Here is a 13789-nt window from a genome sequence, read left to right as displayed (position 1 = left end):
GCATCCTATCAATGTCCCTTTGCAGCCTACAACAGCCTCCACCTCATCCACTACTCCACCAATCTTGGTGTCATCTGCAAATTTACTGATCCACCCTTCAGCCCCCTCCTCCAAGTCATTGATAAAAATCACAAATAGCAGAGGACCCAGCACTGATCCCTGTGGTGCACCGCTGGTAACTGATCTCCAGTCTGAAAATTTTCTATCCACCACCCTCTGTCTTCTATGAGATAGCCAGTTACTTATCCAAACGGCCAAGTTTCCTTCTACCCCACACCACCTTACTTTCTTCATGAGCCGACCATGGGGGACCTTATCAAACGCCTTACTAAAAAAAAGGCGATTTGTTGTATTAAAAAACCCCATCTGGTTCACCTGTGTCCTTTAGGGAAGGAAATCTGCCATCCTTACCTGGTCTACATGTGACTTCAGACCCACAGCAATGAGGTTGACTCTCAACTGTCCTCTGAAATGGCCTAGCAAACCACTCAGTTATGTCAAACTGCTTAAAAAAATCTCAAAGGAATGAAACCAGGTGGACCACCCAACGTCAAAGTAGACACCTGAAATGACAACAGCAAGCTCAGCCCCGTTGACCCTGCAAAGTCATCCTTACTAACATCTGGGGGCTTGTGCCAAAATTGGGAGAACTGTCTCCCAGACTAGTCAAGCAACAGCCTGACATAGTCATAGTCATACTCATGGAATCATACCTTACTGTGATGATGCTGTGCCTATAACAAATGTAGTTACATCATGTTTCTTGTAAGGGGCATGTTTAAAATTCAGCTGTTTAACATGGTGCCAATTTGTCTGCAAAAGAAGCAATTCACTGAGAATGCAGGCAATTGATTGATTTTAGGAGGGATGTGTTTGTTTTAATCTGAGTTGATGCATTTTTGTTTGTTTGGGGGGTTTCTGAGTCGGATTTTGATTAGGTTGATAGTCATGTGCTTAAAGGAGGAGCTAAGCTTACAGGGGAAAGCAGACAGTTTCTGCTTGGTTCTGAGAGAAGCAAAATGTGTCTCTCTCTCTCTCCAAAGCGTTCTAAGACTGACAATCTAATTACAAGCATGTAAGCCTGTGTTTGCTAACTGATTTTAGAGAGGGGTTTTAAGTCTGTAAGAGGAATATTGCTTGAATTGGAATTAATAGTGAGAGATTAGCAGTTAAGAATTTTATCTTGTATTGTTCAAATGTTAAATGTGAAGCTGATTCATTTGTTATCGTTAAACAGAAGTGTTAAATAAAGTTTGTTTTGATAAAAGCTTCCTAGTGAGTCAATAGAATCACACCTAAAGTGAAACACCTTATCCTCACACTAATGCCAAAGTCAAAAAACTGTTGGGGTCTAGTTGGGCTTCATACCTTGGGGTTTCTGATCTGGTACCCAAACGTTACACACACTATCCCAGACACCATCATCACCGTTCATGGATATGCCCTGTCTCACTGGCAGGACAGTATTTATTGGTAAGAGTGACCAACGCAGTCCTTGCCCTGTCTTCACATTGAGGAGACCTCCCACCCCCCAATCACTACCACCATGCTAAATGGGATAGACTTCGAACAGACCTAGCAACTCAAGACTGGGCATGTGAGGCGCTGTGGGCAGCAGCAGAATTGTACTCGACCATAATCTATCGCCTCGCCTCGTGGCCTGACATACCGCCCACTCTGCCATTGCGATCAAGCCAGGGGATCAACACTGATTCAGGGAAGCGGACAGGAAGGGCATGCCAGGAGCAGCACCAGGCATAACTAAAAATGAGGTGCCAGCCTGGTGAAGCTGCAACACAGGGACTGCTTGCATGCCAAACAGCATTGGCAGCAAGTGATAAATAGAACTAAATGATTCCACAACTGATTAGTTCTAAGCTCTGCAGTTCAGTCGTGTCCAGCCGTGAATGGCGGACAATTAAACAACTCGCTGCAGGCTGAGGCAAATATCCATGTTGGCTGACGGGTGGCAAGTAACAGGCAGGCAATAACATTGGCAGGCAGTACTCAATGCCATTACCATTGCTGAATCCCCACTATACCATTGGACAGAGACTGAACTGGACTAGCCATATAAATACTGTGGCTATGAAAGCAGATCAGACGCTAGGAATCCTGTGATGAGTAACTCCCCTCCTGACTCCCCAAAGCCTGTCCGCTATCTACAAGGCACAAGTAAGGGGAGTGATAGAATACTCTCCACTTGCCTGAATGAGTGCAGCTCCAACTAAACCCAGGAAGGTCAACATCATCCAGGGCAAAGCAGCCCGCTTGATTGCCCCTTCCATAAACATTCACTCCCTCCACCACTGACGAACAGCGGCAGCCGTGTGTACCAAGATAAACTGCAGGAATTTACAAGGTCCCTTAGGCAGTACCTTCCAAACTCTCAGCCACTACCATCTAGAAGCTAGGGCAAGGACAGCAGATACCCAGGATCACCACCACCTGGAGGTTCCCCTCCAAGCCACTCACCATCCTGACTTAGAAATGTATCGCTGTTCCTTCACTGTCGCTGGGTCAAAATCCTAGAATTCCCTCCCTAACAGCACTGTGGGTGTACCTACATCTCGGGGACTGCAGCAGTTCATCACCACCTTTTCTCAAGCAATTATGGATGGGCAATAAATGTTGGCCTAGCCAGCAAAGTCCACATCATATTGAATGAATTTTAAAAAGTATATATAATTTTTACAGTTGTTAAGAAGGTTGATAGGATCCTTGGGTTTATAAATAGAAGCATAGAGTATAAAAGCAAGGGAGTGATGCTACACCTCTACAAATCGTTGGTCAGACCACTTTTGGAGTATTGTATTCAGTTCTGGGCTCCTTTTATAAAGGAAGGATGTTAAGCCCGAAAGAGAGTACGTTGGAGATTTACTAGAATGATACCAGGAATTAGGAATTCTAGGTACAAAGAAAGATTAGAGAAATTGGGTTTATTCTCCTTGGAACAGAGAAAATTAAGTGGTGACCTTGCTGAGGTGTTCAGAATGATGACCAATTTTGACAGGGTAAGGAAGGATATTTTTGTTTGTATGTCAGTGACTAGGGGGTCATAATTTCAAGATGGTCAGCAAGAGAGCTAGGAGTGAGATGAGGAGAAAGTTCTTCACTCGAAGTTGTTGGGATTTAGAATGTGCTGCCGGGGAGAGGAGTGGAAGCAGATTCCACAGGAAGTTTCAAAAGAGAGCTGGATACAGATTTAAAAGTGATGAATTTAGAGGGTGACAGAGATTGGGCTGGAGAAAGGGACTAGCTGGGTAGCTCTTTCAGAAACCAGTGCAGACATGATGGGCTGAATGGCCTCCTTCTGTGCTGTAAAATTCTATGACTCTTATATATATATTCTTGTGCTGGCTGAGATCGGCTGAAATACTGAGTTTTGAAAACATGATTTCTTTGATTTCATGATTTAATTTTGTCTCAAGTGTTGTAGATTCTGGGAAGATGATGGCATCCAGTGGTCAAGAAGGCAGCTCACCACTGTTATGTTGTGGCTGTTATCGAGCGATTTCAGACTTGACACTAAGGAGCAATCCCACCCAGACCTGTTCCCCATAACCCTCAGTATTGACCCCACTAATCCCCCTAACCTACACACCTTGGGACACTAAGGGGCAATTTAGCCTGGCCAATCCACCTAACCTGCTCATCTTTGGACAGTGGGAGGAAACTGGAGCACCCGGAGGAAACCCACGCAGACACTGGGAGAACAATTTCTCTCCCTGGCCAAGAAGGTCATTAGTGAACCAGATCAATGATCACCATTACTGAGGTTAGTTTTATATTCCCGATTCTTATAAATTGAATTTAAATTTCACCAGTTACCAACAACCTCCCTAGCATTAGGGGTGGCTACGGGAATATAAAACTAATCTCAGTAATTGTGAGCTGGTTCACTAATGACCTTCTGGGCCAGGGAGAGAGATTGTGCTCCCTGATGTTGCTTCTCTTTCCAGGGGTCCCTTATTCCCCCTAGCCCCCCCCCCCTCTTTCCCCCCCCCCCCAAGCCCTCCCCCTAACCCTCCCCCTCAATAATGCATGATCTCTTTCCCACCTGCACGATTCACCAATCTCAGAAAGGTTTAAGTAAAGCGATGAATTCCCATTGGTGGCATCTGGTTACAGATGTTGTCCGATATCTCCGTAGCATTAATACTGAGCAGCAATGATATACTGCAACGTTAGTTTGTGTGTCCAACAGACGATCTCGCTGCGACTAGTTAACAAGCCAGAATGCAAATTTTACATGGTCAGCATCACGCAGTATTGTTAATTTGACAGGAATTCCGTTGCTATTTATTTGTCAATCCAGGAGCTCAGGAAAAATGTGGATTAGAATGTTGTTGTGAATGACACAAGGTACATAACCGAAGTACGGCCGTAACTCAAGAACTGAACTGTTTTCCCCTTCCCCAGAAACTGCTATATACACTGTGCTGTACACTCAATTTACAAACTAAAATGGAAAAATATAATTAATAAATAAGGAAGCCCAACTAGAAAAAATGTTTCACTCTCGCCCCACCCCACCCTAAAACTCCCCCTGCACTATTCAACATCTCCCTAAGCCCCAATCCTCCAACAGCCCCCAACCTCCCCCACTTCTCCAATGCTTCCCAGCCTCCCCCTACTATGTTAGGGGGTTGTGGGTTTTATACAGAAAAATACTTGGTTTGCACACAGATTCAAACTAATACACAATGGGTTTTATTCTCTGCTCTGTACAGAATTAAAAAACTGAAAATAAAATGACTGCCTGTGGCAACACACTAATGACGTCCCCATAACATCATATGATTAACTCTTAAAGCAACCTGTAACCCTTTTAAATTTATAACATCCCTCCCCCCTTCTGTGGTCATGACAACAAGTTATTGCGATGTCATACGTAGGATCAGTGATACTCCACTATGCATTATTAATCATCATACACAGTCAATAAGGAAGTCGACCAGGAGGATGTCGAAATCTCTTTGGTTGTATGAGGTTCTGGAATTTGGCTGTTCTTGAATCTACAAGTATGATTTGGAATTTCAGTAGTCTTTCCCTTGGAACTAATTATAGAACATAGAACAGTGCAGCACAGAACAGGCCCTTCGGCCCACGATGTTGTGCCGAGCTTTATCTGAAACCAAGATCAAGCTATCCCACTCCCTATCATCCTGGTGTGCTCCATGTGCCTATCCAATAACCGCTTAAATGTTCCTAAAGTGTCTGACTCCACTATCACTGCAGGCAGTCCATTCCACACCCCAACCACACTCTGCGTAAAGAACCTACCTCTGATATCCTTCCTATATCTCCCACCATGAACCCTAAAGTTCTGCCCCCTTGTAATAGATCCATCCACCCGAGGAAATAGTCTTTGAACATTCACTCTATCTATCCCCTTCATCATTTTATAAACCTCTATTAAGTCTCCCCTCAGCCTCCTCCGCTCCAGAGAGAACAGCCCTAGCTCCCTCAACCTTTCCTCATAAGACCTACCCTCCAAACCAGGCAGCATCCTGGTAAATCTCCTCTGCACTCTTTCCAGCGCTTCCACATCCTTCTTATAGTGAGGTGACCAGAACTGCACACAATATTCCAAATGTGGTCTCACCAAGGTCCTGTACAGTTGCAGCATAACCCCACGGCTCTTAAACTCCAACCCCCTGTTAATAAAAGCTAACACACTATAGGCCTTCTTCACAGCTCTATTCTGTATCATTTCATGTGGTTTAGCAGCAAAAACACAATCAGGCAATTCAGATTCAACTAAGTCTTCTGTAGTAGCACTGACAGCACAAGGGACTGAAGACTATTTCTGGAGATGATTCAGTGAAATCATTTTGAGATGACAACAATTGGTCATCATGGTGTCGCCAAACTAGTTCACCTTTAGTTTGAACCATGTAAGAATTTGGAACTGTTTTTGCTAAAACTAAGGCTGGTATCCATTTCTCACTCGTGGCATAATTACATGTTAACACTCTATCTCCTTGTTGAAATGAGCGTTGTTTTCCCCTTCCCTTCCTAGACTTCTTGTCCAGCAACTTGAGATTGCTGTTGACACTCTACTATCTCTGAAGTTTCAGGAGGTAATAACATCGAACTTTGTTCTGCCCTTTCTCTTTACGAATAGCAATGCAGGTGAATTTTGGGTCGTCGTGTGAGTAGTGTTTCTATAAGATGCCAAAAAGCTATTCACATAACGTAATAACGAACCTTGCTCTTTTGAAGCTTTTAAATAATATTTCAAGGATTGTACAAATCTTTCAGCTAACTGATTGATTGGATGATAAGGTGCGGATTTTATATGCTGAATACCACTTAGTTTGAGATAATCCTCAAACTCTTGTGAAGTAAAATGTGAACCATTATCACTAACAATCTGTTTCGGTTTACCAAATCTTGCAAAAATTTCATCAGTGGTTTGTTCCGATGTTGTAGATCTCATGACAACCATATTGGCCACTTCGAATGTGCATCAATAATAACTAAGAACATGTAACTTCAAATGGACTAGTAAAACCTACATGCAATCATTGCCTTGGCATTTTAGGCCGTTGCCAAGGGTGTCAAGGAGACAATGGTGGTGTATTTCTTATTCAAGCACAGGATTGATGATGTCCCACTTTTTCTACAAACTACGTGTTAATTCCTCCATCCAGGATGTCCTTCATGTAGTTGTCCAGAATCTCTTCCACACAGACTGGGAGGAATAACCACCCAGATTTCCTACAATAGACACCCAACTCAGGCTTTCTTGACGCACACGGTTTCAAATCAAGATATATTCCAGCTCTCATTCCTTTCAATACCATATCCATCATCATCCCCACCACTGGATCATTTCTGGTATTTCTCAGAACGTGAGAAGTTGTCGCAGGCAAATGATCTGCCAGTGAAAAATAAAGAATATTAGCAAAACTAGTTGTTATCTGTTTAATAGGTAAAGGTAAGCATAATAATGCATCATTATTATGATGCATGACAATCCCACAGTCCGAAAGACGTGCTGGTTAGATGCATTGGCCATGTTAAATTCTCCCTCAGTGTTCCTGAACAGGCACTGGAGAGTGGTGACTAGGGGATTTTCACCTCTTTGCAGTGTTAATGGAAGCCAACTGACAAATGAAATAAAAAATTGTATGAATGTGCAGATAGGATCAGTGACCATCTTTTCAATCGACTCTCAGCTAATGATGATTCACAGCCTTTATACAGCCCAAAAATAGTAATTGATCTTTAACGATCAGTCAATAACGTAAAGTGTCGACTATATAAATAATGATAAAACTGTCATACGTCAGAAAGTATACTCAGTGTGTCTTCTAGCTGACCATAGTTAGATTCCGCGCTAGCCAGAATACACGAAGCAAAAGCTATTAACCGTTCTATTCACCGAATTGAAATTCAGAAGAATGAGAGGAGATCTTATAGAAACATATCAGATTATGAAGGGAATCGGTAAGATAGAAGCAGGGAAGTTGTTTCCACGGGCGGGTGAAACTAGAACGAGGGGGCATGGCCTCAAAATAAGGGGGAGCAGATTTAGGACTGAGTTGAGGAGGAACTTCTTCACACAAAGGGTTGTGAATCTGTGGAATTCCCTGCCCAGTGAAGCAGTTGAGGCTGCCTCATTGAATGTTTTTAAGGCAAGGATAGATACATTTTTGAACAGAAAAGAATTAAGGGTTATGGTGAGCGGGCGGGTAAGTGGAGCTGAGTCCACGAAAAGATCAGCCATGATCTTATTGAATGGCAGAGCAGGCTCGAGGGGCCAGATGGCCTACTCCTGCTCCTAGTTCTTGTGTTCTCCTGAAGGCATAATATGTGAAACTACTGCCTCTACTCTATAAGCTGAAGCATTGCAAGTGAGCAGTAATGGTATTTGGATTAAAATGAACCAATATTTCAGACTTCTGTAAAGCATCTTTGACATTCTTGTATGCTTTCTCACATTCCGTTGTCCAGTACTATGACTGTTTCATATATTTTGCTACATATTGAAGCAGTTGTATCATTGGGAACACATTTTCCATAATTTACTAATCCTAGAAATGATTTCAGTTACGTTACATTCGTCAGACATGGTGCTCCTCAAGTAACGTCCATATTTGTAGGCGTTTTATGAAGGTCTTTACTGTCATAACGTGACCCAAATACTGGACTGATGTCTGGAAAAAGTCACACTTTTCTTGATATGCAGGCCGTGTGCTTGAAGATGTCCCAATGTTGCTTCTAAATAATTCCAGTGCTCTTGTTCACTGGATCCTGTCATTAGAATATCATCCAGGTAACATTGTACACCAGAGAGACCTTTAAAATATGATCCATCAATCTTTGGAATAGGGCTGTTGTGGATGTTATTCTAAAAGGCAATCTTATAACAAAAAAGACCTTTATGAATAATGATGGTAAGCAATGGTTGACTTTTAGTTGCTCTTTGAAGTTACCTAACCCCTTAGTTGTCAGATACCAAACATTAGGATTTGAAGGTCTCATTATTTCAAAGGCCAACAAGACATGGGAAAGGAACATTAGCTTTGCCAGCAATGCCGAATTTCCGAGAAGGAATTGAAAGAGCTAGGGACTGATTGTCTGAAGAGATTCTGCTGAGTATTTACAATGTAGGGATGAGAGCGTGTCAGAGGTTTGACAATACAAAATATAATTTGGATGTTGATAATGGTGCCGAGCCTCTTGTCCTGCACATCATTGTTTGAGTCAGTATCTCAGAGTCTGCAATGAATTGGCTCATTCTTGGTGAAGTTTGGCGATTGTCAGTCTCCCCGTTTCTCTATAATCTGTCTGTTGGAATACGATATCTCCGTTTGATTTCCATCACACGGGATGGGTAATAAATGCTGACCTAGTCTGTAACACTCGCATCCTGAAAGTGAATGGAAAATAATTTGTTATTTATATTTACTTTTCCTAAACTCAGGCAGTCATTTTCCAACTTCCACCAGTTCCCACTGACCTACCAAACGGACTCATTTACATTGGCTCACAATCCAACAACTCAATTTAAAAATTCTTATCCTTGTTTTCAAACCCCTCCACATTCTTGTCCCTCCCTAGCTCTATAACTTCCTACAGCCCTCCCTATCTCTGTAACCTCCTCCAGTCCCTACAACCCTCGCTCTCTCTAACCTCCTCCAGCCCCACAGCTCTCCCTATCTCTGTAACCTCCTCCAGCCCCTACAACCCTCACTCTCTCTAACCTCCTCCAGCCCCACAGCTCTCCCTATCTCTGTAACCTCCTCCAGCCCCTACAACCCTCGCTCTCTCTAACCTCCTCCAGCCCCACAGCCCTCCCTATCTCTGTAATATCCTCCACCCCACAGCCCTCCCTATCTCTGTAACCTCCTCCAGCCCCACAGCTCTCCCTATCTCTAACCTCATGGCACAGGAGTTAATATTTGTCTGGTTTTACTCCATTAGATCTGGGACATTTTCCCTACTTGATGCGCGATTAATTCACTCGGGAGGCTGGGTCGTACCTGGGAAATAAAGGCTTTTATTAGCAACAAGAATAGAGCATACTGCTTAACAATACAATCCCAGACTAAAGGGTCACTAGGAAGTGCAGTGACCTTTATACTCCTATAGGAAGGGGGAGCCAACCGGAGTGTACCACAGAACAATACCAACAGGTAGAACACCCCAACCCTAACCCCAACAATAACAAGTGTAACATATGTACAAGTACCCGTAGTGCTAACCATCTATGGTTCAGTACCCATAGTGCTAACCATCTATGGTTCACCACGCTACTTTAAACATGTACGAGTTTGATGTGTCTTGGTTTGGTTGTTGGGCAGTGTAGCAGACTATTGATCATTTATTGAATTGTGAGCACACACTGGCTGCCATCGCATCTTGCATTCTTATAATGACTACACTTGAAAAGTACCTCATTGGGGTTAAAGTGCTTTGGAAAGTCCTGAGGTAAAAGAATTGAATGCGTTAAATATAAATGTCATCTTTTTCCAAATTTCGTCCATAATTAATCCTAATGAAAAGGGTTTAATTAGATCTTATGTGTAAATGATTGGCTGTTAAACAACATTACAGCACTCCAGTAATTCCTTGTAGGTGAGCTGCTTTGCGACGTTCCTGGGACACTGACCAGGGGTGGGGCCAATGTGTGTGGAGGGGGGGTTCTGACCAGGGGTGGGGTGGGTTTCTGACCAGGAGGTGGGGCCAATGCGTAGGGGCAGGGCCAGGCACAGGGTGGGAGACAGAGGGGTCAGTCTGACCATGTGCGGGGCTGATGGCATTGCCATTCTCTGCCCAGTTCAATGACCCCAGGGTGCAGGAACCCCTGAACATGGCAGGTTCGGTGGTACAGATTCTGGGTTACAACCTTTGTTCAGAGTGAGAGGCCTCGACTGTTTAAATCTGTATCGGCCTCAATTCAATGAAACAACTTTAACCCGATGACCTTTTGTTGACTTTGACATTCGCTCTCTTCTTGTCTCCTTGCATTCTAGGTGAGGATGAGGCCTGTCAGGCAATGGAGTGATGAGTGAAACCAGGGCAGCTGCTGACCGTCCCCTTAGTCCCACAACTTGCAGCCGGTCAGTGGAACCGCTTCACAAAGCTTCCTGTTTAACTGTTTCAGCATTGGATTAACCCTCACATTGTGAGACTCTCAGCACTTGTCCCTCGCCTGTCTCTCTCTCTCTCTCTGCCCACTTCTCTCTCCCTCCTCTCCCATACTCTATCTGCTACCCTTTCTCTCCGCTCTCATCTCCCTGTAACCCTTTCCCTTCCATCTCTTCCCCCCCATTTTAAAAAATTATTTCATGGGACATGGGCGCTGCTAGCTGGCACATCGTGCATTTATTGCCCATCCCTGAGGGCATTTAAGAGTCAACCACATTGCTGTGGCTCTGGAGTCACATGTAGGCCAGGCCAGGTAAGGACGGCAGATTTCCTTCCCTAATGGACATTAGTGAACCAGATGGGTTTTTCTGACAATGGGGTTTCATGGTCATCAGGAGACTTTCAATGCCAGATTTTTATTGAATTCAAATTTCACCATCTGCCGTGATGGGATTCGAACCTGGGTCCCCAGAACATTACCCTGGGTCTCTGAATTACTAGTCCAGTGACAATACCACTGCGCCATCGCCACCCCTCCCATCTCCCCCCACCTCTACCCCTCTCCCCCTTTTCTCTCGCCCCTTCTCCTCCCCCTTCGGCCCTTCTTTCCCACCCCCTCTCTCAGCCCCTGCTCCTCAGCCCCCTTCTTCCCCCCCCCTCCCCCCCCCCCCCCCCCCACCTCCTCTCTCAGATCCCCACCCCCCCTGTCCTCCTCTGTCTCTCCCCCTCGTGCTTGCACACCCTCCCCCTCTTGTTTTGACACGGCAGGGTAGGGTAGGTGCTGTTCTCTGACTGCAAAGGCTCTCGGATAACCTGACCCCAGGGTTGCTGAAGGTGTGCCCTTCTTGACACAGCATGACTTTACTCGAATCTGTGCGGACAGACATTGTGACGCAGGGTGTTATGTCTGCTGCAGTTTGCCGTTGTATTGGGTTTCTTTCCATGTCTCCTTCTGTAACCTGCTCTTTGTACCTCAAGGTGCTCTAATAATTGTTTGTTGCGATGTTTATGGTGTGGGATTTCTCAAGTCTGAAAGTGCTGAATGGAAGTGGTTGGAACATCAAAACGTGTTGTAATAATTGCATGCATTCTTTCAGCCACCCAACCTCCGACATTCCTCGAAGGTTTCACACGCAGTGCCCAAGGAATTTGCTCTCAGTCCCATCAGATTTTGCTGTGATCTTTTCCCACTGTGCTGGCTTATTTGGGTCATTGTGTCTTGTGCCGACACTCCATGCTATCCAGTGGAGTTGCCGACTCAGAGACTGCTGACTGTCATGTGAATAACTATTCCTTGGCACCGACATTCCCTCTCCACTGCCAAGTAGTGGTCCCTGTTGACACGTGCCTGCCAATTCTTGCCTCTCGCTGTCACGCCTACTAGTCAACAGTGACCTAATCAGATCTTAATATAGTCATATGTTTTCTTTTGGCAGGGTGAAGGATATTGTGAAGGAAATTGAAGACGCCCTGAGCAAGAGCTCTCGTACTCCTGCAAGCAAAGGTCCCCGTACGTACAAGTGGCCTCCAACCAGGAACTTGGACAAGGTTCAATCGGCTGGGGCCTCGGGGGAAGCCCAACCACCAGCTGTGGCGATAGAGCACTCTTCGAAAGTTGGCTTGAGGAGAGCAGGCCTAAATGATACACAGCTGTCCAGAGACACAGCCACGGGGCGGGGGGATGCCCCTCACAATGGACCTGGGGGTGTAAAAAAACCACTGCAGAAAATGCACTCAGTGGGCACTGCTCCCAACCATGGAGATCGAGTCAGCTCCCGACATCACAATGTCAACATTAAACAAAAGATTTCCCAATGGGAGGGGAAAGTGAGCACCAGTGCAGACCAGCGCACGCCCAGTGAAGGTGCTCTACCGCCAGAGTACGGGTGCCCACTTCTGGCGAAGGTTGAAAGCCCAGTCGGTGGCAATAAACGAGGCCTAGTAAAAGCTAAAAGCCTGGGCCTAGATTTCAGGGAAGGATGGAATGCGAATGACCAAAAGACAGAAAGTACTGATGAGAAAAATGGGGGAGAGCTGAACTCGCGAGGGTTGGGTTCAGTGATCCCGCAGGTGAAAAAGCTGGAGAGTGTGGTGAAGAGTACAACAGCTTCTGGAAAGCTGCTACCGCCCGGGAATTTTTATACATCCCAGAATTTCTGGAAGAAGATGGATGATGTTCTACAAGATAAGAATGCAACCTGTGCTTCCGAGCTGAAGAGGAAACGAGAGAGCACCAGCTCAACAGAGAAGGATTTAAATTTGAAAAACTTTGAGAACAGAGAGGCGACAATTAGGCACCCAGAGAATGCATACACTGATTCTGAGAAAAAGGATGAATCACGTAAAATTAATCCTGTGCCCAAACCCCGCAGAACCTTCAAATACGCTGTCGATAAAAATTCCAAGGATATTTCCCCTCGAGGGAAGCTGACACCTACAAAAGAAAATGTTGGCTCCCCACCCCCCCTGCCACCTACTTCAGCCAAGATACTGGGGACTGAAACACCATTAAAAAAGACCAACAGGTACGCCAAGCACCATTCACTTTGGAGGATTGATTTGTTTTCTCTATATTATTTGCTTATGGGATCTGAGCTTTGCTGGCTAGACCAGCATTTATTCGTAAAACACGAAATCCCTACAGTGAAAATGAGGCCATTCAGCCCTTCGAGTCTACACCAACTCTCCGACATCTTTCTCAGGCCCAACCCCACCCTATCCCTGTGACCCCATGCATTCACCCCGCTCATCCCTCTAACCTACACATCCTGGGACACTAAGGGAAAATTTAACATGGCCCACTGCACCTAATCTTTGGACTGTGGGAGGAAACCCACGCAGACACAGGGAGAATGTGCAGACTCCACACACACAATCACCCAAGCCGGGAATCGAACCTGGGTCCCTGGTGCTGTGAGGCAGCAGTGCTAACCACTGTGCCACCTGTTGTCCATCTGTAATTGTCCTTTGAGAAGATGGTGATGAGCTGCCACTTGAAATCAGAAAGGCCTGAGAAAATCTGTCTGTGCCTAAACTAAGAAGTTGAGATCTGTTTCAGAGCTTTTAACTGATTAACATAAACTATGTTTGAGGTGATACATTTTTAACATCAAACACCAATTTTCAACTGGAATATCATCTGTGGAGCTCAAGAGTGGCACATTGGTTAGCACTGCTACCTCAC

At 45.0% G+C, this 13789-nt stretch overlaps 1 protein-coding gene across 1 annotated transcript in view; it reads left to right on the top strand.

The window, feature by feature from the left end:
* The window catches only part of LOC144479215 (DENN domain-containing protein 2C-like), a 145396-nt gene that overhangs the window by 68104 nt on the left and 63503 nt on the right, over positions 1–13789 (top strand). The window contains exons 2-3 of the mRNA XM_078197876.1: positions 10491–10577; positions 12042–13130. Coding sequence (XP_078054002.1) covers positions 10522–10577; positions 12042–13130 — 1145 coding nt within the window. The 5' untranslated portion in view covers positions 10491–10521. The remainder of the gene's footprint in view (positions 1–10490; positions 10578–12041; positions 13131–13789) is intronic.

Source organism: Mustelus asterias, chromosome 25 (genome assembly GCF_964213995.1).
Source record: "Mustelus asterias chromosome 25, sMusAst1.hap1.1, whole genome shotgun sequence".
Taxonomy (NCBI): Eukaryota; Metazoa; Chordata; class Chondrichthyes; order Carcharhiniformes; family Triakidae; genus Mustelus; species Mustelus asterias.
This window is presented reverse-complemented; position numbering and strand designations above follow the sequence as displayed.